At 39.4% G+C, this 24,913-nt stretch overlaps 2 protein-coding genes across 2 annotated transcripts; both read left to right on the top strand.

Moving 5' to 3' along the window:
* The first annotated feature begins 7,167 nt into the window (after positions 1–7,167).
* LOC149160220 (uncharacterized) lies at positions 7,168–7,578 on the top strand. The gene has a single exon (XM_089434544.1). It carries the CDS (start codon positions 7,168–7,170, stop codon positions 7,576–7,578), a length of 411 nt encoding a protein of 136 aa, XP_089290670.1.
* Positions 7,579–10,667: 3,089 nt separating this feature from the next.
* Positions 10,668–12,823, top strand: LOC149160219 (9-cis-epoxycarotenoid dioxygenase NCED4, chloroplastic-like). The gene has a single exon (XM_089433663.1). The coding sequence runs from the start codon at positions 10,838–10,840 to the stop codon at positions 12,614–12,616; it is 1,779 nt and encodes a 592-aa protein (XP_089289789.1). The 5' UTR covers positions 10,668–10,837; the 3' UTR covers positions 12,617–12,823.
* The last annotated feature ends 12,090 nt before the right edge of the window (positions 12,824–24,913 follow it).

Here is a 24,913-nt window from a genome sequence, read left to right as displayed (position 1 = left end):
CAAAGTATCCATGAAGCTTTTCAGACCAATCCCTGCTAAGAATTAAACCATAAAATTCAGGAATGTCTGCAACTAAAATATCAATGACTTGACATACATTTGGATTCAATGAGAGCCTTATGGTTACTTGATTTAGTTCACCAATTACTTCAACTTGTGACCGGTCCAGCTGAACTATGTGTACTGCAGATTTTTTAGGTTGGACATTTAATTTTGCACAAATTGTTCTAGGAAAAATATTAGATGAAGCACCTGAATTTACCAAACAATTATGCAAATTTTTATTGAAAATTTCGTAAGTAAGGAGGAATGGAGGAGTATGGGATTTTGACCTACCTCCAATTAAAGCAATATCATTTGGGTCCACTTTATTTGCCATACTAGTTGGAGGTCTTCCCATTTCATGAGAAGCTTGCGAGATTATAGTGGCAAGAAGAGGTGCAACGACTACTACATGCATTTCTTTCAAAAGTAATTTTTGTTGATGCTTTAATTTACTCAGTTCATGAAAAGTAATGTTGGCCCTAGTATTCTTCATGTCTTCAACAATATTACACTCCATTTCATCAGAAACAATCAATGTTTTAGATGGAGTTGATGAATTGGATTAGACTGGGCTTGTTGGAGTCACTTTTGGTGATGATTTCTTACCTGCGACTTTATCCTTGGAAACCGAACTTGCGTTCTTCTGTTTAGAACTGGGCTGTGGAAGATCAAGTTGATTTCTAATTTTGGTACTAACTAGTGATGCCTCTTGATCCTCTTCATCTGGAAGAATGACGTCCCACATTCCCTATAGCTCTACAACCTCATCTTCATCAATAGGTTCTTCATTGGAAACTTCTCCTTCTTCTCCTTCATATTCTGCATTTGTTATAGCATTGGGAGGCTTTGAATCGGTTGAAGAAGTCTCTGCTACTTGTCTTTTAATGTCAACCATTTCATTAGACATGGTTTTTAAAACTTTCTGTAATCCTTCTAAATCAAATGGGTCATGTAATTGCTTTTTCTTAGGATCATCTCTAAAAGCAAACTTCTTAGACTTTCTTTCATCAATAGCGTTTTTATTTTCTAAAGCTAAGATACGCTTTTCTACCGCTATCGCTTCCTTCATGTTTTCGGCCAATGTTGGCTTGGCAGCCCTATCAATAAATATTTTTATATTCGATGGTAAAGCAGATATGTACCATTCACTTCGAACTTCTTCGCTAGGCTTGGAAACGATAGGGATTCTATTCAAGAGTTGGGTGAAATGCAAGTTGAAATCTTTGATAGGTTCTCTCAATTCAGTCTCAAGATTTTATAGATCATTGATTAATGTTGCTGTAGACCTATCATCGCCAAACTTTGTCAAGAATTGCTCTTGGAAAATGTCGCAACTAGTAATGGATCCTGATGGTAATGAAAAATACTAGGACCGAGCTGCTCCTTGCAAAGTATATGGAAAAATTCTAACAACAGTGTCTTCATTTGTAACTCCATTTAAATTTATTGATAACATAAAGTTATTTATGTGTTCTTCTGCTAGCATGCCTGTTTCAGGATTAAACTTGGGCAACCATTTCTTAGGATGGGCCGGTAATTGACTCAAGGGCGCAGGCATTGAGACTGCCCCTGGATTGTTCCATGGGTTTTGAGCCATCGTTGAACTACTAACAGAGGAAAGCACAGATGAAGTTCCTTGTGGTGGGGACAAAGATGTCGAAGTTCCAGTACTCTGTTGAACAACGATATGAAGTGGAGGAGTGGATGGTTGAATTTGCAATGGAGAAGATGGAATGGATGATGATGATGAAAGAGTCCCACTATCAGACCCTTAAGGTGTCTTCCTTGCTATTTTCCTTTTAGGCAGAGGTAATTCGGTTGGTTCAATACCAACCTTTTCACTATGTAATCTGGTAAGAGGATGAGAAGGATTATATTGCGAAGTCACACTACCTTGAGATAATTCATATTTCTGCAGTGATATGGAAAATCCTTGAAGTTTATGGATCAAAGACTCAACTTCAGGGGGTTCGATAGTAGATTTATCTGAAATGTTCAGGTTTGTGGTAGTGGTTGTTATTTTCTCAACTTCTCGCTTAAAATTTAAAGATTCAGAATGCGATGGAGAAGTCGGGGGAGATGTTGAGGGTGATTTACTCTCATAATGGGTTTTGGATTTAGATTTACTAGCCATTCACAGTTCAGGCCTTCCTTCTAGTGCCAAATATGTGGAAGCCCTAAAAATCGGGTCTACAACAAGGGGGATAACCACCCGGTCCGGACCTTGAAAGCAACTCCTTTTCTGTTTGGGATAGTGGCTCCGACTGGGGATAATGGGACTAGTTTCCCAATTTGTTTGTGATGATGCTAAGGGATGATGTTTTCCTTTCTAAAAGTTTCTAAAGAGAATGCTTTTAATCTAAATCTAATCTAACACATGCAATTTTATTCTAATGAATGGAAACATCTAATTCTAAAAACTATCCCGGGATTAACTCTTCACTTATGCGATCTAAAATAGTTTCCAATACTAATCGGTAATAAAGATTATTCAATTGATACGAGAAATGAATCCATTAAAAGTAAATTGTTTCGTATAAGAAATTAGCCGAAACAATTATTATAAGCATATCGCATAATAAGTTATTCATACACTCAGCATAAAAGAATAGTTACCACCGTACAAAAGTGCCAAATGATAACTGAACATTCAGGCCTTCATATATAAACAATTGAAAATAACATATCACTTGACGCATAAGCAGAAATCATTAAAAGATAAAAGTACCATTGACAATAAGTCCTACTCATGAGCTTCAACAATATAGATTTATCTTCTCATAATTCAATATCTAGTAAGAGTACAGAAGTGCATTTCAGTAGTAGACATTAAACACAGATATAAATAAATCCTGTTCCATTCATTTATCAAAACCTCCTCAGGGGGGGAAAAGTGCATGTTCTGAAGAACCGTTTTTGATAAATTTCTGGACCCCTCTCTAAATGCATGAGAGGGGTTTAAATACTACTTAACTAAAGGCTAAAAATAATTATTACAAAAATATAAGAGGAGGTTTAAATGACCATCCTCATCTAAAGCAAAAATAAAATGAAACTAAACTAAAACTGTATCTAAAGATCAACTATGCATCTGTTCTCTTAAGTCGCAAGCATCCAGCATTGGCTTCAGGAGTGTCGGTTGGCTGACCTCCAATTTTAATTGTCCTGCGAAGACAGAATCAGCAAGTGCTGGCACTATCTTTTTGGCAGAATTTGTAAGGCACTTCAGAGTCATACACTGACTATGTGGTTTCACCAAATATTGCCAGTAAGTGTCCCAATTTAACTTAGTTAACCTTTTGATTGACTCTGCCCTTTCTTCAGCTTTCTGTCTCCAACTTGTTTGCAGTTGCTGCATTTTTGGGAGAAATCTTGGAGCGGTTTCAGATATAAGGTTGGCTCTGTGTAGATTTTCATTGAAACAGTCAATGATATTGGTTGCTGCTGTCGCTGCTTCTTCCGCTGCCTGTTCTGCTTTTTCGATTTGTGCATCCCATTTATTAAACAACATTTCTTTGTAGGATTCATTGATCTTAGGCAATCCTACTTTCTTTCCTTCCTCTGATTCCTACCAATTCAAATAGTCAGAAACTTTCTTACCAATTAAATCATAATCAAATCTCAAATCTACGACTTGACTTGTGATTTTGTCACTCATTTTGCAGTGAGAGTTCCATTACGATATTCTTTGGCAAAGTGTTTCCTGTTGTTGCAAGAGTTGATAATTCATGGCAAGGGCTTCTGTGACAAATTCTGTGACTTTAGGATCATATTTATGCTTTTTTAACGTGGCCTGTAATTGTTGTTCTTTTTGAGCCAGACTGCTTTGATAACCCAGCTGCATTTGCTGTAAATCTTGTTGTAATTTTACCAATTTTTCTTCTGCTTCCAGGCTAATGCTGGCCTGCTGTAACTGTTGCTGCAAAAATAGGATTTTATCCTCTTTGTATTTAAGAAATAGTTGAACTTAGGAGGCTTTGTCAATAGTAGTAGAAGCATAAGCTCCTGCGATTTGAGACAATCTAGTCAAGTTCTCTGTCAGATCAGTGGTAGGGTCTTGCCAAAGGACATCCAGCTGCTCTGCTTCAGGTGAGAGCATGTTGTCTAGTTTTCTCTTCTTTCTCTGTCTCCTGATCACAACTTTGTGTTGTGGACTGTAAAACACATCTAGAGGAGGGATTTCCTCTATCTTTAGCATGATTTCAGATGACGAAGCTATGGGAATGTGATCAGTTTCTAGAGCATTGGCAACTGTTTCAATCACCATTTCTGTGATTGTCTGTGCTGGATTCTTTGGTGTTTCTATGTTTTTCTCCTTCGTGTTGATCAATTGATTAAAGTTTTCCCATTCTTTCTCCAGCTCTGTTCTTAATGGATTTGTTGGCTGGATGAAGGGAGCAGGAATTTCCACCTGTGTTGGCGACAACACTTGCTGCTCAGGATTCTCCTTGGATTGGGCAATATCCCTGACTGATCCTTCACTCTTATTGTGATTGCTCTCTGACCGTCTAGACCTTCTTGGCGATTCTCTTTTAGACTTAGATTTAGACTTGTTTGGCCCCGAGCTTCTACTCATGCTAATGCTGGGAGTGGGTTCCCTCGTTGGTTCTACTCGCAATTTATCCAAGGGGAGATTTGCCAATATTCGTTCTTTGTAGAGTTTAAACTCTTGGAATTCTGCTAGGCAAAACTGGATTTGGGCCATGTGTAAAGATGTCTGTGAGTGTGCTCTTCTACTGGAAAATGTCATCGAAGAGATCATCTTCCTTAGTGAACACCTTTATTTTAACAGCCGTAGTAAAATTATTTATCACATCAAAGGGATCAAACTGTTTCCCGGGAACTTAAACAATCGTAGACTCAACATGTTGTTTACTTCCTTGAAAGCATGACCTAGATCAAACAATGAAAAAGCTCCACAGACCATAGGGAATTGTGGCTAGATTGCCTTTTTCTTGTCCTTAAGTTCTCTGCTCATTCCTCCAACCCCGCAGGTTTGGTAGGCTATTTCCCGGGCCATCAATTTGTCAGGAACATGCAAGGGAAGTACATGAGGAGAGGCAATGCTTCTGAATACTCTAATATAAGTGAAAAATTCTTCTTTGAACCATCTTCCCACAGGGAGAATATTAATTTTGGCTTCAGGAGAAAATCTTGGGGCGTCTGTATTATACAAAACCTTGTGAATGGGTAGCATAAATTTCCATGGCAGATTTTATAAAAATTTGGGGTGAACTTAGAATCCCACAATTCCTTATGGTAGACTTGAATGGGTAAGGGATTCTGTACCATCCATTTCCAACCCATGAGAGGAAATTTAGAAACAAAACAGATAGCATCCATGACATAGGCAGCTAGAAAGAAAGGAGGATAAATCCTCTGAGAAGGAGTCCTTTTAGACCGATAATTCCAAATAGCAGAGGCTAAGTTATCAAACAATATTTGGGCCCATTCCATTATAGTGGTGTTGGTGGCTGCATCCAGTAGGGGTAGCCACTCGAATGAAAACTTATTGATATCAGGTTTTCCGAATAGCCTACATAACATTGCAGCAGTGAAACAATACAGAGAAGAGAGGGAACAAGTGTTGTACATACCATATTTGTCCTTCTTTAACGACTCTTCCTTCGATGACTAGCTTTTGGTGCATTCCACCAAATCTTCATTCTCCTTGGCAAATTTCTCCACGAACTTCTTGTTATAGCTAGCTTGCGGCTCTGGTAAATTCCGCGTCCTGAATTTCCTGTCTGTTATATCAACATCGTCTATCACCCATTTGACCATATCTGTATAGGGAAGTATTTTTGGCCTTGTTGTGATACGGTGCAAGAATGAGCATGCAAGCTTTGTAAGTGATGCTTTGGACAACCCGCATTCATCTGTCGTAGCTGTAACTTCCATGACTCTTGGGTTTCTTCCTCCAACAGACTATACATACCTTCCAAAGTAGATATTCCTTCTTCTCTAGTACAGGTGGTGTCCGTGAATAATGGAGTCATCTCTGTTTTTCATATACCAGAGCTTTTCCTTTCTTCCCCATCACGTTCTGCGCACTGCTCTGTGTATTGTTCTGCGCACTGCTCATGTAAGTTCACAAGTAGATAACTTAAGACACAATAAGAAAGACAACGAATGATGGTAAGTAATAAGGTGACAGGAAGGCTCTTAATTTCAAAAACACATCAAATATATCACCTTACGTGAAAATAAAAAATTACTTATTATAAGGGAGATCCAAAGTTATGATCTTATATGAAGAAATAGGCTCAAAGGCATTACATGGATCACATGCAAGAATTGAACATGGAAGGGGAGTAAAACAACATTTCTACCAACCACCCCAACTACATTGAATTAACAAATCCAAAGTTAAGATGGGTAGATATAACCACCCCAACTACATCAAATTAACAAATCTAGAATTAATATTTTTTAATTCGATGTAGCTCTATGGTTATATATGTGTGTGTCTTAACTCTAGATTTTTCAATTGGATGTAGTTGGGGTGGTTGGGAGAAATGTTGTTTCACTCCCCACCCATACCCATGTTCAATTGAGTTTACCCCGGGTGTTTGGGAGGAATGATTGTTATCCTCCCCATCTAGATTCAATACCCACAAGTGACATGTTGAGCTCATATAGAGTATACATATTGTTGCAATAGCTTCGGGCCTTGTTGTCGAATGACCTTAAACCTTGAAGAATATCTTACCGTTTTCCTACAAGGACTAAATTTTTGAAAGTGCAAATCTTATTTTAATGGTTAAGAATCTTGTTACATATTTTTTAAATGAATATCTATTTAAATTATATATAATCAATAATCATTTAATATGCAATTATAATTTAGTTAATTTTAATGATTTTTTTATTACTTTAATTAAATTTTTATAATTTTTTAGTTTTGACGATATAAAATGTATCAGCTAATTAAAAAAATACTAAATAACAATATACATTCAAATGAATATCAACTGAGATGAAGTCATTAAGAATAAGGAAAGCATTAAATTAAGTTTTGATGGGGCCTCGAAAGGTAACCCCGGCCAAGCAGGTTTGGGAGGCATTTTTCGAGATAGTAGTGGGTCTACACGATGGATATATGCTGATTTTGGGGGCGACATGACGAATAATGAGGCGGAGCTGTGGGCTGTTTACCAGGGATTACGCATTGCGGTTAGAAATGGATATTCGAATTTGGAAATTGTCGGCGACTCCAGGATTGTGATTGACATGTTGAGAAAATTACGGGATGGTAAGTGTTGGGACCATGTTGCAAGAAGCTGGCGGACCGCAGGCATAATAAAAGACATCGAAGGATTGCTGCGGGGGATTGAATACACGATTATTTACCATGTCTTACGAGACGGAAACAGGGCAGCGGACCTTATGGCGAATTGGGGAAGCGGAGGAGTGGATAGGCGGATCGATAGTAGCTGGAGGTTGGTAAAAGACGACCCGCGGTGGGCAGAGTTAACCGATATATTAAACCGGGATTTACATGATGCGACTGTGCCAGCGGGGAATACATAACCACTTACGAATTATGGCAAGGAGGGACACACGTACCATCGCTCATGATGGTGGAGAGAGTTTGCAGGTTCGCGCGGATGGCATTAATACTCAGATCGGTTGGAGTCATAAACCCAACGCCCCATTGATCATTCCAAGATGGAAATGGGACTGGGAACCGAGGACGAGAGGACACCCCGTCAGAGTGATGGCGATTGAATCCAATTATGAAAACACAAATGGATTGCGGAGTAATGACGACTTTGAGTTGCAACGAAGCTATAGGAAACCAAGGTGGCCGATTGGCAATGCATTCAGCCTTGCATGCATGCGAATGAATTGGAGTTGGGGATTAATTGGGACTTGTAGGGCGGGGAAGAGTAGTCAGAGGATTTCGGTGATAGCGGGGGACGAGGAAATGGCGGAGGGTCAAGCCAGGGATGTAGGACGCTGGACGAGGAGTAAGGAGGTCAGTCGAGAGGCGAAGGGCAAGAACCAGGTAGAGGAGACCATCAGGAAGATTATGCTTAACATTTCAGATGACTCAGAGACGGAGTTTGACATACGGGATTACCTTGTGGATGAAGAACCGTGGCGTGGACAAGAAAGTAAAGATAGGCGGGGAAAGGGACAGAGGAATGAGGATGAAGACCGGGAAGAAGAACAGGAGTCTGAGGAAGAGGGGGAGCGACAGGTGGGTGGCCGACGAGGGAGGAGACGGGGAATGCGCGGGCAGAAGAAGGAAGGTGCCAGCCAGCGGGGCAGAGGGAGTCTCAGCGGGAGAGGAGGCAGAGGGGGCAGGACAGCAAGAGTTGAGTTTGAGGAAGAAATGGTTAGTGAGGCTAGAGGTAGGAAACGAGGTAAGAGAGATATGAAAAAGAAATTGCAGGAGGCAGAAGAGGCTTATCATCAAAATACTCACCCAAACATTCGAAGAATTATTGAACATTTGGAAGAGGAAGCAATGCAGGAACATTCAGGGTCAGAAATGGAGGATTGGGAGGCATATTTGCCTGATCCAGGACATACCAGAGGAAGGATGACATTATACAAACAATCTTTGCATGTCTATTGGGGCATGAAAAGATTATTAGCTAAAGCACTTGAACAGGTAGCCCTGGAAATGGTAGAATTGGCTCAGGGTATACCTGTCATGAAGAAGGAGCTGAAAAATCTTCAAGTCACCTTAATGATGCAAGATAGGAAGATGGATGAGATCCTGAAGTTTCTTCAAGCTAGTGGTATGGGTGTTAAGACGGAGAATGAAGCCAATCTGGAGACACGGACTTAGCAGCAGATGGAGCAGCTGAAAAGAGGTTTTTTGCTTTCAGTTTACTTTAGATATACTAGTTATGCATGACTCAAATCATACTTAGTTTCACTGTAGGAAGGGTAGATGGATATATAGTATGGGAAGAAAGACTGATGGGTCTCTATTTTTGGATAACTGGATATATAGCATGGGTAGAAAGACTGATGGTATTTTATTTTTGGATGGCTGTTAAGAATCTCAGGTGGTCAAGAAACCCGGTTTCCCTTCGGGGCGGGTTGAGACCGGCCCATATGTTTATGTGTATGTTTCCTATTTTACAGTAATAGAAATGCAGAATCTCGCCTTTGCTTACAAAAAAAAAAAAAGAATAAGGAAATCATATTTTCTTATATAAAACTAAAAATATAAAATATAAAATAAGAATTTAAATTGACATGATAAAAAATAATAATTTTAAAAAAATTGACTCAATTTATATTATTTAATATTTCAAAATAAAAATAAAATAGTATTTAAAACATGTTTTTACTTTATATTTACTTTTTTATAAAGTAAAAATATTAAATTATTTAATTAACAATATGTATGGCCAAATTTAACATCACATTTGTGAAAAAAATGTTCCACAATCTTTTTTTATTTTAATTAAAAAAATTATAAAGTTCGTTATAAACTCTGATATTGAGTTACTAGTTCATTATTCCATCTTATTTGAGTGTTATTCTTGATCATGACCATGATATAACCTCATCATTTTTAAATTTATGAAAAATACATATACCAATTAAAACAACATCATTGACCATCAAAAAAGTACAATTATATTTTTAAATAAAATAAAAAATATATAATATAAAATAACCATTTACATTAACTAGTGAAATTAATTTTAATATAAAATTAAAATAGATTTAAAAATAAATATAGGACCCTTTTCCCACTCATTTCAAATCTGGAATAAACAATTTAATCCAAATACATTAAAATATATTCTTCCAATATATAATTTTTCGACAAGATTTGATATGTCAAATTTAATTACAAATTAAAAAAAAAATTATTTATGTCAAGGTTATTTTTAATTTCAATCCATTCCAATGAAATTTAATTATGATTATGGTAAAGTTTCAATCATTTCTATTAAACTTAAAGCTGAGTAAGAACTAAATCCCAAATAAACAATTTGCCAAAAAAAACAAACATAGTCATGGATGGTGTATACTATGCAACTATGCAAAAATTCAGAAGAATCTAGTTTTCCATATGTTCTTAAGTTATCCTTTTATTATCAAAATTTGGGAGGCCAAGCTAAGTTTACCAAAGTCTGGAATGAGATAAGTATGCTAGAAGCTTGGCAAAATTGGTGGAACTCAGCATAAGATGAAAACTTGAGATCATCACATGAATTTGTACCTTCAAGAATTTTGGGGACGCTCGTTTTCTGAAATTTTTGCGCCCTAAAATCGATTATCAGTGGAGATTAACTACGAGAGCAGCGAGCATGGAAGAGGCCGCCGCTCATTTTTGCGATTAGTCGAGTCCAAGGTGGCCAATCGTAGAACCGTCCTACCAATGAGCAACTGGCGGTCACGTCGCCGTATACAGTTCCGGACTCGCTCCGCCATGTGGCGACCGACGAATTGTATAATGACTATCGAAAATCGTATACAGCTCAGGAGTCGTGTCGCCATGTGGCGATCAAACAAACAAACGATTGAAGGTGCTTGCTGTTCATACATCTGAATGGAAGCCACATGTTTTCACGTCGTTTTCTTGCAAGAGAATGATATATACAGCGCATCGGTTTTCGAAGCAAACCGACGAAGATTAGAAGGAATTCTAGGCTGTGAGGGAAGGGCTTTCACGATTTCTCAGAAAAGATATATAATAGAGACACTCCATCTGGAGCTGCTGAAAGATAGAAGCCATTGAATGGTTTTATAGTTGATGCATAATTAAGCAGAAGTTTTGATAGAGGAAGTTAAGTTGCAGTATTGTTGATATTTAATGGCTTTCTGCTGTAAATCGGTTCTTGGCGAGAATGCGACTCGAACTGTGCTCACTGCTGGAGAAAGTGGAAGGCGGGAGATACCTTCGGCAATGCGGAAAACTATGGTTTCCGTGGATTCGAAGCTGAAAACATCGGCTGCATTAGAATTGCCGGTTTCCACTCCTGTGAAGACGAAACCTGCTTTTCAAGAAGTGGAAAAGGGTGCAAAGTGGAACCCTCTCCAGAAGCTGGCGGTCGCAGTTCTTGATGCGGCGGAGGAAACCCTGGTTCGTCCGCTTGAGAAGCAACGCCCGTTGCCCAACACATCCGACCCAGCGGTTCAACTGTGCGGCAACTTCGCGCCGGTGCCGGAAACGCCAGTCAAGCACGACCTGGAGGTCGAGGGCCGGGTACCGGAGTGCTTAGATGGAGTTTACGTCCGCAATGACGCGAATCCCCGGTTCGAACCCCGCGGTGGCCACCATTTATTTGACGGCGATGGAATGATACATGCCGTGACGCTGAGACACGGGAAGGCTAGTTACAGTTGCCGGTTCACGGAAACCGAAAGGCTCGTCAGCGAGGAGCGGGCGGGGCGGAGCTTTTACCCGAAGCCCATCGGGCAACTCCACGGCCACGGCGGGCTGGTGCGCCTGCTGCTGCATGGTGCCCGGGGGCTCTGCGGGCTGGTCAACACCGGGAAGGGCATGGGCGTGGCTAATGCCGGGCTGGCGTTCTTTAACGGCCGTCTGCTCACTATGTCCGAAGACGATCTCCCGTATGCCGTCAGGGTGACGGGCGACGGCGATCTGGTGACGGCGGGCAGGTTCGATTTCGACGGGCAGCTTCACGGGTCCTCATCGGTCACCGCGCACCCCAGCATTGACCCCGAGACGGGCGAGCTTTTCGTGCTCAGCTACAACGTCGTCCGACGGCCGCACCTACGTTACTTCCACTTCAACCGCGATGGCACAACCTTTGGACCCCCCGTCGACATCAACATCCGACATCCTACAATGGTGCACGACTTCGCTGTTACGAAGCGCCACATCATCGTTCCAGATCAGCAAATGATCTTCAACATCTTCCGCATGTTCGTCGGAGGATCGCCGGTTTTGTATGACAGGGAGAAGATCCCGCGCTTCGGCGTCATGCCGAGAAACGACACGGACGACGGAAGGATGACGTGGATTGACGTCCCCGGCTGCTTCTGCTTCCATCTGTGGAATGCCTGGGAGGATCCCGACACCAACGAGGTTGTCGTTGTCGGATCCTGTATGACGCCACCCGACGGAATCTTCAACGAATATCCCGACAAACGGCCCCTGAGAAGCATCTTGTCGGAAATAAGACTGAACCTGACAACCGGCGCCTCCGCCAGAACTGAGATTTTTCCGGGCCTAAACCTGGAGGCTGGGCAGATCAACAGAAGCTACGTCGGTCGACGCTCACGCTACGCTTATATGGCCATCGCGGAGCCGTGGCCCAGGGTATCCGGAATCGCCAAGGTCAACTTGGAGTCTAGGGAAATCGTGGCCAAGTTTCTCTTCGACGAAGGTTGCTACGGAGGGGAGCCATACTTCGTCGCTCGCTCTCCTCCTACTTCCGCAGAGGACGACGGCTACGTGGTCACGTTCGTGAACAACGAGAATACTGGAAAATCGGAGTTCGTGATCCTGGACCCCAGGACCCCGGGCCTCGACGTCGTGGCCTCCGTCAAACTGCCCTCACGGGTGCCCTACGGCTTCCATGGTACGTTTATAACTGGCGAGGAGCTCGCGCGTCAGCGTGTGTAGGACCTCACATTTTCCGTTGGACATGTAAACAGCGCCCGATTATAAAGTTTGAATATTTTTCATTTTCTGATTTAATCTAAACCCAATGGAGGATGTATGATCCGGTGAATCTCATTATGAACATCAAAAGTCTTAAGGTAAGATTTGATAGTTGACCTTTAAAATCATGATTAATACAGCTATTTATTAATTGAAAGTATTGAATTAACACGAACAATTCGGTGTGAAACCTTATTGATTTTCATACGTGATAAAGTCACACTATTCATCAGTCTTTTGTCTCATAATTTCAAGTATAGTATATATTTAAAATCATTTCACACAAAAATTAAACACAAATATAAGTATTGATTTAAAATTAATCTCACAATCAAGTAATTGCAATTAGACACCTTATATAAAGAATATTATTCAATATGCCCAAAATAAGTAAGAGTTAAATTTCCAACACCTTTTTCTGAAAATCTCTAAAACCCTCTCTTAAAGAGTACTTGTCTTTGATATTTTTGTCGGGGAAAGTTTTGCATTTCTAGTCATGGTCAAAATCATGTAGAGTAACTCATCAAGTTGTCTGATAACCTTCCTAAAGGTATAGTTGGCAAGTTGGATTCTCATGTTCCACTCTTGAAAATCTCCCCAATTCCATTATAATGAATTGAACATCCACAAGTAGCTGCATAACCTCACTGGGGGATCCATCTCTATTGCTATACATACTTGTTCATTTGTGGTAATATAATCTTGTTTAGTAGATTTTCTAAAACACAGGTCCAGTATAAGATTATATTATATGCATTACTTGCTTGGAAGAACAAAACGCTAACTTGGGAAAACTTAATGAAAAGAGATATGTATGGACCTCGTCAATGTGCACTGTGCAGGATGGAAACAAAAAGCAATTATCATATCCTATTGCACGGTATGGTTCACGACCTCATACTTATTTACTTTCACTCACATGGTTCATGACTCAGTGATTCTTATTTGATGTGGCGAAGTGGGAGAACCGAAGAACAATTGGCCATTCCCCTTGTAGTTTTTGGGAAATCTGGAAGGCCATAAATCCCATTATATTTGATGGCTTGTATCTTAATATAGAATATATTGTGAACAATATTGTATTCTTGATGAAGCCTTTGATGTAGAAACAAATAGTGGTTAATGCAATTGACTCCAGGAAATTTGCTTCGCATATCTCTTACCTTGCTGGTTATTTTGATGGAGCTATACAAGGTGGATCATGAAGATCTGGCGCATGGCTTCACATAAATTTAGAACAATAGTACAAAATATTTTGGTCTGGTGGAAATGGCACAAACATGCGGGCTGAATCCATCGCCGAATCAATAGCTCTATAAGGTTTACTGATCTGAAAATGGGTCACTTAGGTTTCTTGTCTAACTTACAAGAACCTCTCCCACTTCCAAAGCTTAAATATTTCCAAGTCTTTATAATTAACCAATGCGGAATTAAATATGTGCTTGAAAATAATGGGTTATGCTTATGTTTATTTAAACTGTTTATGTGATGTAAATGATTTTGTTTAAACTAATATAAAGCATATAACAGTGAACAATGCAGCAACAAGCATCACACATAAGACAACAAATTAATGTGGAGTTCATCCAAAAGTCTTGGGCTACATCTCCTTGAGCTCTAGTCAATTCGACTAGGCTCTCTGGGATTATGGCAAAGTCCTTTTACAAGATCTTCAGCTCAACTCCATTGTTTTACACAGGAACGATGGGCTCAAAACACCATCTCTCAGTGGCTTTGAAGCTTTCGACTTTCTGGCTCTCGGCTCTCGCTCTAGCTCTCGGCTCTGGCTCTCTGCAAATGACAGCTCTCGGGCTTTTCACTTGACTTCCAAGTGACTCCACTCGGTCGCTCTGTGCATTAGCTCTACGTTCTCTTTTCCTTCCCTTTCTGCACTGCTCTCTTTCGCCTCAGCTTCTTGCTTTGGCTTACCCTCCTATTTTTTTTCTTAGCTGCGCCTTCGCTCTCTCTTATGCTCCTATATCTCTGTCATTCTGTGGCATTTAAGCCAATCGACGTTATCTGTTAGTTTTCCTCTTTTGGGCTCTCTGGCTCCCGGCCTCTGTCGGCTCAAACCCCCCTCTGAGCGCTAGCAATCATTGCTAAACGCCTTCAAGGATGGTGTGGCCACCTGTTTTGTAACAGAAGGAACCATTGGCGTTTGAAATCCCCAGAAACAGTCGTTCCCTATTTACACAGAGAAACACTGTAAAACACAGGAAAATTCTCCAATCTTCCATTTATTACACCTGAAATATCATTAAATCTGCCCTAGACTCCTATCGGGTCCTCCTGCAATCGCTATCGCAAGTCGCAAGTGTTCCTTTGCCGAGGTTTCCTTTGTATTTGAAAAATACATTAAAACACGGGAAATCCCAACACTATGGCTCATACCAGACTTGAAATAATATACAGCTGCATTTATAACCCTTTTGGGTCGGTTTCATCGCATCTGTGCATTCCCTTTGGATTTCGTTTATCTAACGAAAACACAAATTTACATTGAATAACTCCTCTTTACAGAACTCAAAATATATATATTTGGGCCAATAAGACCCATCGGGTCCAGTTTTATCGCAAGTTGCATATATATATGGCCTCGCTCCTTTGTATGGTCGCGATGCGATTTTGCGATGCGACCTGTCGCAATCACATATCACAAAGTCTTGGGGTCTTTCCATATGGCATAGCCTATGCTGACGCCAATATCGGTGATCGCAATATCGCTCGGCCCAGGGTCTCGCCTTAAGTCCCATGCCATCGTCGATGTCGATCTACCGATTTCAGTGATCGCATTGTCGCATCGGCCCAGTCCTTATGTTATGTCGCATATCTGCCTCTGACCCGATATGTCGGGGATCAACGTCAGGGGTTTCTCTCCTTTACGCTTAAGTGCGATCTTTTGTCCCTAGTCTGATGCGATTTACCTTTATAGGAGTTTTTTGCCCATTTTAGAGGATTTTTCCTCTTTTTCTAAAGAACACAAGGCATCTTCTTTCTGCGATAACTTCTACATCTTAAGTCCATTTTTGCCCATTCAAGTTGTAGTAGGTTCAGAATGAAAATATCTATGCAATGGAGCTATTCCCATGAACTTCCTTGGACTTTCATTTTCCTCAGTGAGGAACACTTAAACTTAGGAATCTATCCAAAATCCATTTTGGATCACGCCTTCCCACCAAAAGAACTTTTGGTCTCCAAAAGACTAATATACTGATCTGAACAATACCTGAGAGTAACAACACCCTCTTTTTTTAGCCTCCATACACTTGTCTTGCATAGTGCCTCTGAACCAAAGCCTTTGACCACTTTCCTTCGTGGATGTGTTGGTCCTCCTAGGAAGAGTTGCCTTCTTCTTTGCCTTCCTGCAAAACTCTTGCTTAGATGGTCACAGAAGGTAGTTTGAACTTCTCTGCCTTGATCATTAATCCAAGGTGACTCAAACAAATGTGAAGTACACCTGCTCCAAAAAAATTTCATTTGTACCTGTTTGAAAAGCTGTCAACAACAACTATTAACAACAACAGAAATACAGACCACAACTGGAAGGGTTAAACTCCTGCTCCGACAAAAGAAACAGATTTCACATCTTGTGAACACCTCCATGTCTTACATCTGCATACAAATGATGGACTAGAAAACAAACCCTCAAAACATGCCTTTCAAACAAATTACCCTTCAAGTCTAGCATGTAGAAAAAGACCATTAGGACTCTTTTCAAAAGATGAAACATTTCATCACTATCTCCATCTTGGAGACCAAGTCAACTTTCCTCAAGTCAAAATTACATCACATATATGTCAAAGCAATCAACCCTACAAGTTAATCACACATACATGTTCAAATACAAGGAAAACATAAACATCCCTGTGTTCATGCATATCATGCTTATGCATGCATTTCATCCTTCAACTTTCACTTAAGCACATTGTACTTTCGAAGTTGAAATGAAATATAATGTTGTAGCAACAAAGTGAGTCTCCTACCCAAATTTTCCCATTCACCATCTTGGTAGAAACCTACAACTTGCATCTCATCAACAAAGAAATGCAAATAGATGCAACAATAGACATGTAACCTTAATTGGAGAAGAACTCTAACCATTTCTTACCAATCCATTTCAAAGGTCCTTCCTTTTTCTGAACATCAACATCAACATGTGAATCATCTCGAGACACATCATTCATGGAAACTTCCTTTCCATTTCTGCTATCTTCTCTTTCCACCTTCTTCTTCAGCTTTTGTGGAAGCATTGTTGGATTCAGAGTCCAACACCTTTCAGCAAGATGCCCTTGCTTATGGAAGTAAGTGCAACACATGTGCAACCTCTTGACATCATGATTTGCCTTGTCCAATGGACCTTTTGCTTTTTGCTTCTTTTCCTTTGAAAGTTTCTTGTATGTGGCCATTCTCTTCCAACATCTAGAAACATGATGGTTATCCAAACCGCAAAAGGAACATGAAATTCTTTTCCCATGCTTATGTGGAAATTTACCATGCTTTGCAAAATCAAAAGGACTATGATTAGAACCAGATTTATACCTGCCTCTTTCACCTTTATTGCCTTCATGAGGAGGTGAAGCAAATAAAGAAGTGGATCCTTTTGGAACACCATCCATCTCTTCAAGGCTGTTAGAGTTTCCACAACTCTCTGGTTCAAATGTGTGCTTCTGAATACCTACATCCTGCAAGTGATGTTTCAAGTTATTGCATTCCTCCTGAACACAATCTTCACACTCTGCATTACAACTCCTTCTTGGAGCTGTTCTAATGGTCTTCATGGCAACTTTGGAACTCTCTCCATAAGGCTGTCCATAGCCAAGACCCAAATACTTAGGCCTTTTCTCAACCATTATTGGTTCAATAATACCTTGTGCATGCTTTCCCAAGCCCTTTCCTTCATAGCCCATCTTGGAAATTAGCTTGGAACCTATGCCTCTAGTATGTTTTTCAAAAGAACCAATATAAGCATTCTTTGAAGACAAACTGGAATGGTTTACCTCTTCTTCAAGCTGATACTTAACCAAGGCTTCTTTCGAAACAAATAGCTATGACTCCAACTCATGCATCCTCTTCAGGTTCATATTTTCAATATGAAGTTGCCTCTCCATTTCCTGCAGACTGTCAGAAAGCAACTGCTTCTCTTCCTTCATGGAATTCAACTGCTCTCTAAGTATGCTGCTCTTTCTTCCATCCTCATACATTTCTCTCACCTTGTCCATCATGATGAACAAGTCTTGCTTCATGTCTCCATCAAAGAGTCTTGTGATGGAGAAGGAATTTGAGGATACACTTGTAGAAGTTGTCATTATGCCAATGAACAAAAGAACATCAAACAAGATTAAAAGAGCTTATTTAAGCAACCTTTTGCAACAAACCTCTTGTGTTGCGGATTGCCTTGAGATAGAAGAATGCTTTCAACCCTTCTTCCTTCTTGTCCTTCCTGGACTAAGCTATCAATAGCTTTCCCTTCACCTCTGCAAACTCAAAAAATAGTCAGTTTGCAAACAAGCATACATCAATCAAACAATCAATCCTTGATTGCCCAAACACCTTTTAGGCAAGCAATCTTCACTCTGTCAATCAAGCATTCTGATATAACCTTCCTTGAAGGTGGGTTTAATCAATCTTAAGCTCTGATACCACCTGATTTGAAAATGGGTCACTTAGGCTTCTTGTCTAACTTACAAGAACCTCTCCCACTTCCAAAGCTTAAATATTCCCAAGTCTTTATAATTAACCAATGCGGAATTAAATATGTGCTTGAAAATAATGGGTGTATGCTTATGTTTGTTTAAATTGTTTATGTGCTTGTTGAAGCCCCGAAAATCGGGTCTATAACAAGGGGGATAACCACCCAGTCTGGACCTTGAAAGTAGCTCCTTTTCCGTTTGGGATAGTGGCTCCGACTGGGGATAATGGGACCAGTTTCCCAATTTGTTTGTGATGATGCTAAGGGATGATGTTTTCCTTCCTAAAAGTTTCTAAAGAGAATGCTTTTAATCTAAATCTAATCTAACACATGCAATTTTATTTTAATGAACAGAAACATCTAATTCTAAAAACTATCCCGGGATTAACTCTTCACTTATGCGATCTAAAATAGTTTCCAATAGCAATCGGTAATAAAGATTATTCAATTGCTACGAGAAAAGAATCCATTAAAAGTAAATTGTTTCGTATAAGAAATTAGCCAAAAAAATTATGATAAGCATATCGCATAATAAGTTATTCATACACTCAGCATAAAAGAATAGTTACCACCATACAAAAGTGCCAAATGATAACTGAACATTCAGGCCTTCATATATAAACAATTGAAAATAACATATCACTTGACGCATAAGCAGAAATCATTAAGAGATAAAAGTACCATTGATAATAAGTCCTACTCATGAGCTTCAACAATATAGATTTATCTTCTCATAATTCAATATCTATGTTGGTACCATCCCATGACCTCCTTTTTCCTCCTAAAACATATCATTTGTCTAGCTCTTTCCATCATACATCTCTTAGATCCCTTGAAAATTGATTAGTTAATAGTACTATAGTTATTAAAATGCATTAAAATTGATTTAGGAGTTTTACGTTAAAGAATTAGGAATTTTTGGTAAAATGACTACAGGAAGTTCCAACATCCTGTAATTGGTTTATTGTTTGACATGTGGCATGACAGCTAGGCTAGAGCGAAGGGTAGGGATGAAAAGTATAATGTCCAAGCATGGACGAATACCTATCCTACAGCAGAACCGACCCTCCTACATGCGCGGTCAACGATGGTCAAAGTATAGCATGTTGGCGACAAAGGCAACAACAACATAGCATTCTAAATTGATTTAGTTTTGTTCCTTTTTGAAATCAGTTTAGCATAGAAACATTTTAAAAATCACGACATGATAAAAGCGGCAACAGCCACATCATGAATGTACATTCGTTTTCGAAATGTAAGGGTTGTAAAAACATATGTAAACACAGTTCTGTGTAGTCAGTAGTTAGTTATCATTGTATCGTTTGAAAAACAGAGTTTTGAACTTAATACCAAGAACACGGTTGCAGTCACGATTTTTCCTTGTTGCGTTGATTTTATAATCGGTTGATCATAGTCCAGTATACCTCTGAAATGCGGACGGGCCCTGTGTTAAACTGGTATACTGTCATTTCCTTTTCATTCGCAACTTAGGGTATTAAATGATATGCACAGTAATTAGAATTGGTTTCGATTTCAATAGAATGCGTATGGGTAATATTTATGATAGTGCTTGAATAGTTCATCACTGAGATCGTGAATCATATCCTGTAAGGGATTCGATCCTTTGTTGTCTTTTAAAGCAATGTCATGAACTCTGTTATCATTTCAAAGTATGCTTATAATTTTCGTATGTCTTTATCTTGCATGAATATTAGTGAATGCTAAGTATTTGCTGAACAGGGGTTTTATGCATAGTGTCTCCGTAAGGAGATTGAAATCTTGGTTTAAAGTGATACACAGTGTTTTAATTTGGTAAATGAATTGAATGGCAGTGTTGTAATTAGGTAGATTAACTGAGTGACCTAAGTGTTTGGGTGATAGGTAACATACCTGAATCTTCCGTAAAGAAGTCCTGTGACCTACCATCATAACCACTTAGCTAATAATCCTTTATGTCTATATACTGTAGACGCATGCCTCTAAGTCTACGCATCCTGGTCGATAATAAATATAGCCTAGTCTAGCACGCTAGATAGGACACTAAATTTTGGCGCCGTTGCCGGGGAGGCGTACTTAAAGGATTAAAAAAAAAAAAATTCAATAAACAAAAACGAGCAAAAACACAGTTAGAAATCATGTTCATTTATGTCTAGATTTAGAGACAATCAAGGTAGATTCATAAAAACCCCCCACCATCCAAAAACTAACCCATCATCATCAGGAGCAGACTCTTTAGGGAATACAATAGCAGCTGAGGAAGTCACCATCCAAGTATTAGAGGAAAAACAAAAGTCAGGACAAAGTCTTACTCTCATCGAAAGGCAAACTTTATTAACACATAAATCACAGAAGAAGCACTTTCCTAGATCTTCCACACAAGGAGAAAGTAGCACAATAACCGAACAAGCTTTCTTTAATCTCCTCTTTCAAACAAGTGACACTGACACAGAGAGACCTATTAGAATGGCTGAGGAAGGAGCTGGATCAGTACCAAATCATGGACAGAGAGATGAAGAAGAGTCAACTTTTAAGTTTCCTATACATGAACCACAAGAAGATGATGAGATCAAAATGAAAAACATACCTCCATTCGTGCTACCAAACTTTTATGGTATGGCTTCGGAAGATCCAGACTCATTCTTGTTCGAGTTTGACATTGTATGTCGAACATATGGCTATACAGATGATGCCCATAGGCTTAGACTCTTCCCAGCGACATTAAAAGCATTAGCCTTAAGATGGTTCATGAGGCTTGGTGAGCATGCTATAGTTGATTGGGATGGCATGAGAAGAATATTTCTAAGGAAATATCAACCTTATTGTAGATCCAAAGATTCTAAATATGATATCTTTAGAATGAGCCAGCAAGAGGATGAAACCTTAGAGGAATACTTAGAACGGTTTGTCTACAACTTACAAAAATCCAAACACCGAACTATGCCTCTTGATCTAATCCGCACAATATTCTTGAAAGGTATCCGAGAGGAATACATGGATGATCTTAACTTGATGGGCAAAGGTGACATTTCTGCCTTACCCTTTGAAGAAATCGCTAAGTTATGCGAAAAGTATTCAAGGAGCAAAGCTAAAATGGGAAAAAGAACCCTGTCATCCAAAGTCACAAAATCTGCCTCCGCAAGTGTCACAAGGGGTGAAATAGGGAATCTGTTAGAAGAGTTTAAAACAGATCTGTTAAGCACCCTAGGGAACCAAATTGACACTCTAAAAGCTAAGAAGAAACAAGAAGATGAAGATCAAATAATGGCTATCTTCTGCCCAAAATGCCGGAAGAAACATGCATTAAAAGACTGCCCACTAGAAAACATCCAAGTTTGTGCTTTCTGTACTGAACATCATGATATGTTTAATTGTCCTAAAGTTAAGGTTTTGCAGAACTGTCATATGGCAGCTAATGCAGAGATGGAAAACGTGTATTACATGGGCACAAAGAGACCATGGCAGCCAAGGCCAGCACCTCAAGGTATGTTTCCAAATCAAAATTTGCAATTTCCTGTAAATGATCAAATGTATGCACAGAATTCATGGAATGTACCCATGCCATGGCAGCACCAAAACCACCCACAGCAACAATGGAGACCATCTCAACATTTCTCTCAATCCTATCATACATATCCTCAATCATACCCACCATATTCACAACCATATCAACAATACCATCAGCCGTATTCATCACATTCTCAACCATATCAGCAGTATCCTCAGCAAGTTGTTTATCAGCCTCAACCTACTCAACAAGCACTGCCTGCTCCTCCACCAATAAATCCACCACAACTGCAATTTCCAGCTAACTCACAACCTCCCAGACCTACTCAAATTCCTGCCCAAACTGTCCCAAATCCAAATAACAGAGCAGAGAGGCCAGCCTACAATGTAGAAGAGGGAACCTCATATCCCACACTACCCTTGCAAAATATCAACTTGAGGTCTGGTAGGGTACTCCACAAAGATTCTCCAATAGCATATAAGCAAGAAGAAAACACAGAAAATGAAAATGAAATGAAAAATCAAAGAAAACCACACGATGATACCAAAGATAAGCGGATGCAACCATTGCATCCACCTTTTCCAGACCGATTGGTCCAAATAAAACCTCCACTGTCTATACCACAATTTGATGTCTTAGATGAACTCAAGAATGTCTACATAAAAATTCTGTTGCTGCAAGCTATAAAAGACATTCCCATATATACTAAAGCCATCAAAGACATGTGCCTCAAGAAGCCTGCTAGAAAAAGGATTGATCCTCAAACCATTCATGTTATAGGACATTTAGCAGGCCTTATGACCAATACCATCTCCATGGTGAAGTATGTTGATCCTGGCATTCCCAAAGTGACCACCATCATTAACAACATACAAATTCCAAACACTTTGATAGATCTTGGGGCCGCAATAAATGTCATGACTCTTGAAACCATGAGAACACTCCAGCTCATAAATTTGCAACATACAACGATTGTTCTAGAACTAGCTGATAGGTCTAAAGTGATTCCTGAAGGGATTTTGGAGGACATAATTGTCTCACTGGACTCTTGGGAGTATCCAGTGGATTTCTTAGTTCTTCAACCCAAATCCAATTTAGGAGGGCATCCTATCATCCTTGGTAGACCATGGTTAGCGACTGCTGATGCATTCATAGGATGTCGATCAGGCAACATGATAATTTCAAGAGGGACCGAAAGAAAACAACTCACTCTTTATCCATCGGCACAATCACCAACAGTAACACACAATTTGTGGCTTGATGATAAATTCAATGATAAAGAAGAAGTACAATCTGTTTTTAGCATTGACCAAATCTATGATTTCCAAGAACAAGACAATAATGATTTGGTAGAATTATTCCTTTCTCAACCTGATATTTCCGAAAATTTGAGAAATGACCAATATCATGCTGCAGATGTACTTTTAGCCCAAAATTTTCAGGAAACATGCACCATTCAATCTTTGCAAACCACATTTCACGATATTTTTCCAGTTCAATCCATCACCAACACACAGAGTCAGATCATAGAGATTAGTCCAGGGAAAACTCTAAACATAGGCAATCACCTAGACTCATCTCAGCAAGAGAAATTGATTCGACTACTGAGAAAATACCAGAAAGCATTTGCTTGGGACTACACCGATATGCATGGGATTCACCCTAACACATGCACTCACCATATTTATACAGATAGTACCATCAAACCAGTGAGGCAACCATAGAGAAGAATGAACCCCATGCTCCAGGATATTGTCAGAGAAGAATTGCAAAAACTGTTGAGAGTTAATTTTATATATCCTATTTTTGACAGTCAGTGGGTATCCCCATTGGTTATAGTGCCCAAGAAAAATGGTAAGTGGCGCATTTGTGTTGATTACAGACAACTGAAAAAAGCAACGCTCAAAGATTATTTCCCACTACCATTTATTGACCAAGTGTTAGACACCCTAGCTGAGAAATCATCATTTTCTTTTCTTGATGGTTTCAGTGGCTACAACCAGATCAGGATAGCCTCAGAAGACCAGGACAAAACCACATTCACCTGTCCTTGGGGCACTTATGCTTACAATGTTTTTCCATTTGGACTTTGCAATGCTCCAGCTACATTTCAGAGAGCTGTATTAGCTATTTTCGCTGATTTAGTTCATGATTGTGTTGAAGTTTATATGGATGATTTTTCAGTGTATGGAAATTCATTTGAACATGCATTAGAGAACCTTGAAAGAGTTTTGAAAAGATGTATTGAAGCTAATTTGTCTCTGAGCAATGAAAAGTGCTTTATGATGTTAAACGAAGGGATAGTATTAGGCCACTATATTTCTTTTCAAGGCATCAAAGTTGACCCAGCAAAGATCCAGATCATTGTTGATTTGCCAATTCCAAAGAATCAAAGAGAGGTAAGAAGTTTCCTTGGGTATGCAAGCTATTACAGAAGATTTATTGAACATTTTAGTAAAATAGCTTTACCTTTGTTTAAACTTCTAACAAAAGATGTACTTTTCAACTGGAATGAGAACTGCCAACAAGCATTCGAAGTACTCAAAAAGAAATTATCAACCGCACCAGTCTTAAGAGGGCCTAATTGGAGCCTACCATTTCATATCTTTACAGATGCATCTGACACTGCAGTGGGTGCCTCATTAGGCCAAAAAGAGGAATCTTGTAATTATGCCATTTATTTCATTAGCAAAAATCTCACACCTGCAGAGTCAAACTACACAGTCACAGAAAAGGAAACACTTGCCATCATATATGCTGTGAATAAATTCCGACATTATATAACTGGTTATGAGGTCTTTGTACATACTGATCATTCTGCCATTAGACATTTAATGAATAAACCAATAACTAGTGGCAGAGTTACCAGATGGTTATTATTGTTACAGGAATTTAACATCACAGTGTTAGATAGACCAGGTAAAGAGAATCAGGTGGCAGATTTTCTTTCTAGACTGCAAAATCCAGGTGAGGTTGTTCCAGTTGAAGATTCTTTTCCAGATGAAAATTTATTTGCAATTTCCATAGTAAATCCTTGGTATGCTGATTTGGCCAATTATTTGTC

Source organism: Pinus tabuliformis, chromosome 5_2, assembly GCF_031772625.1.
Source record: "Pinus tabuliformis cultivar Carrire ecotype Pingquan chromosome 5_2, CPIR1, whole genome shotgun sequence".
Taxonomy (NCBI): Eukaryota; Viridiplantae; Streptophyta; class Pinopsida; order Pinales; family Pinaceae; genus Pinus; species Pinus tabuliformis.
Note: the sequence above shows the minus strand (reverse complement) of the source record. Positions and strands in the feature narration are given on the sequence as shown.

What these genes read in the sequence shown, in the direction of transcription:
- LOC149160219 (XM_089433663.1), top strand. Translation starts at nt 10,838, where the DNA reads ATGGCTTTCTGCTGTAAATCGGTTCTTGGCGAGAATGCGACTCGAACT.
- LOC149160220 (XM_089434544.1), top strand. Translation starts at nt 7,168, where the DNA reads ATGACGAATAATGAGGCGGAGCTGTGGGCTGTTTACCAGGGATTACGC.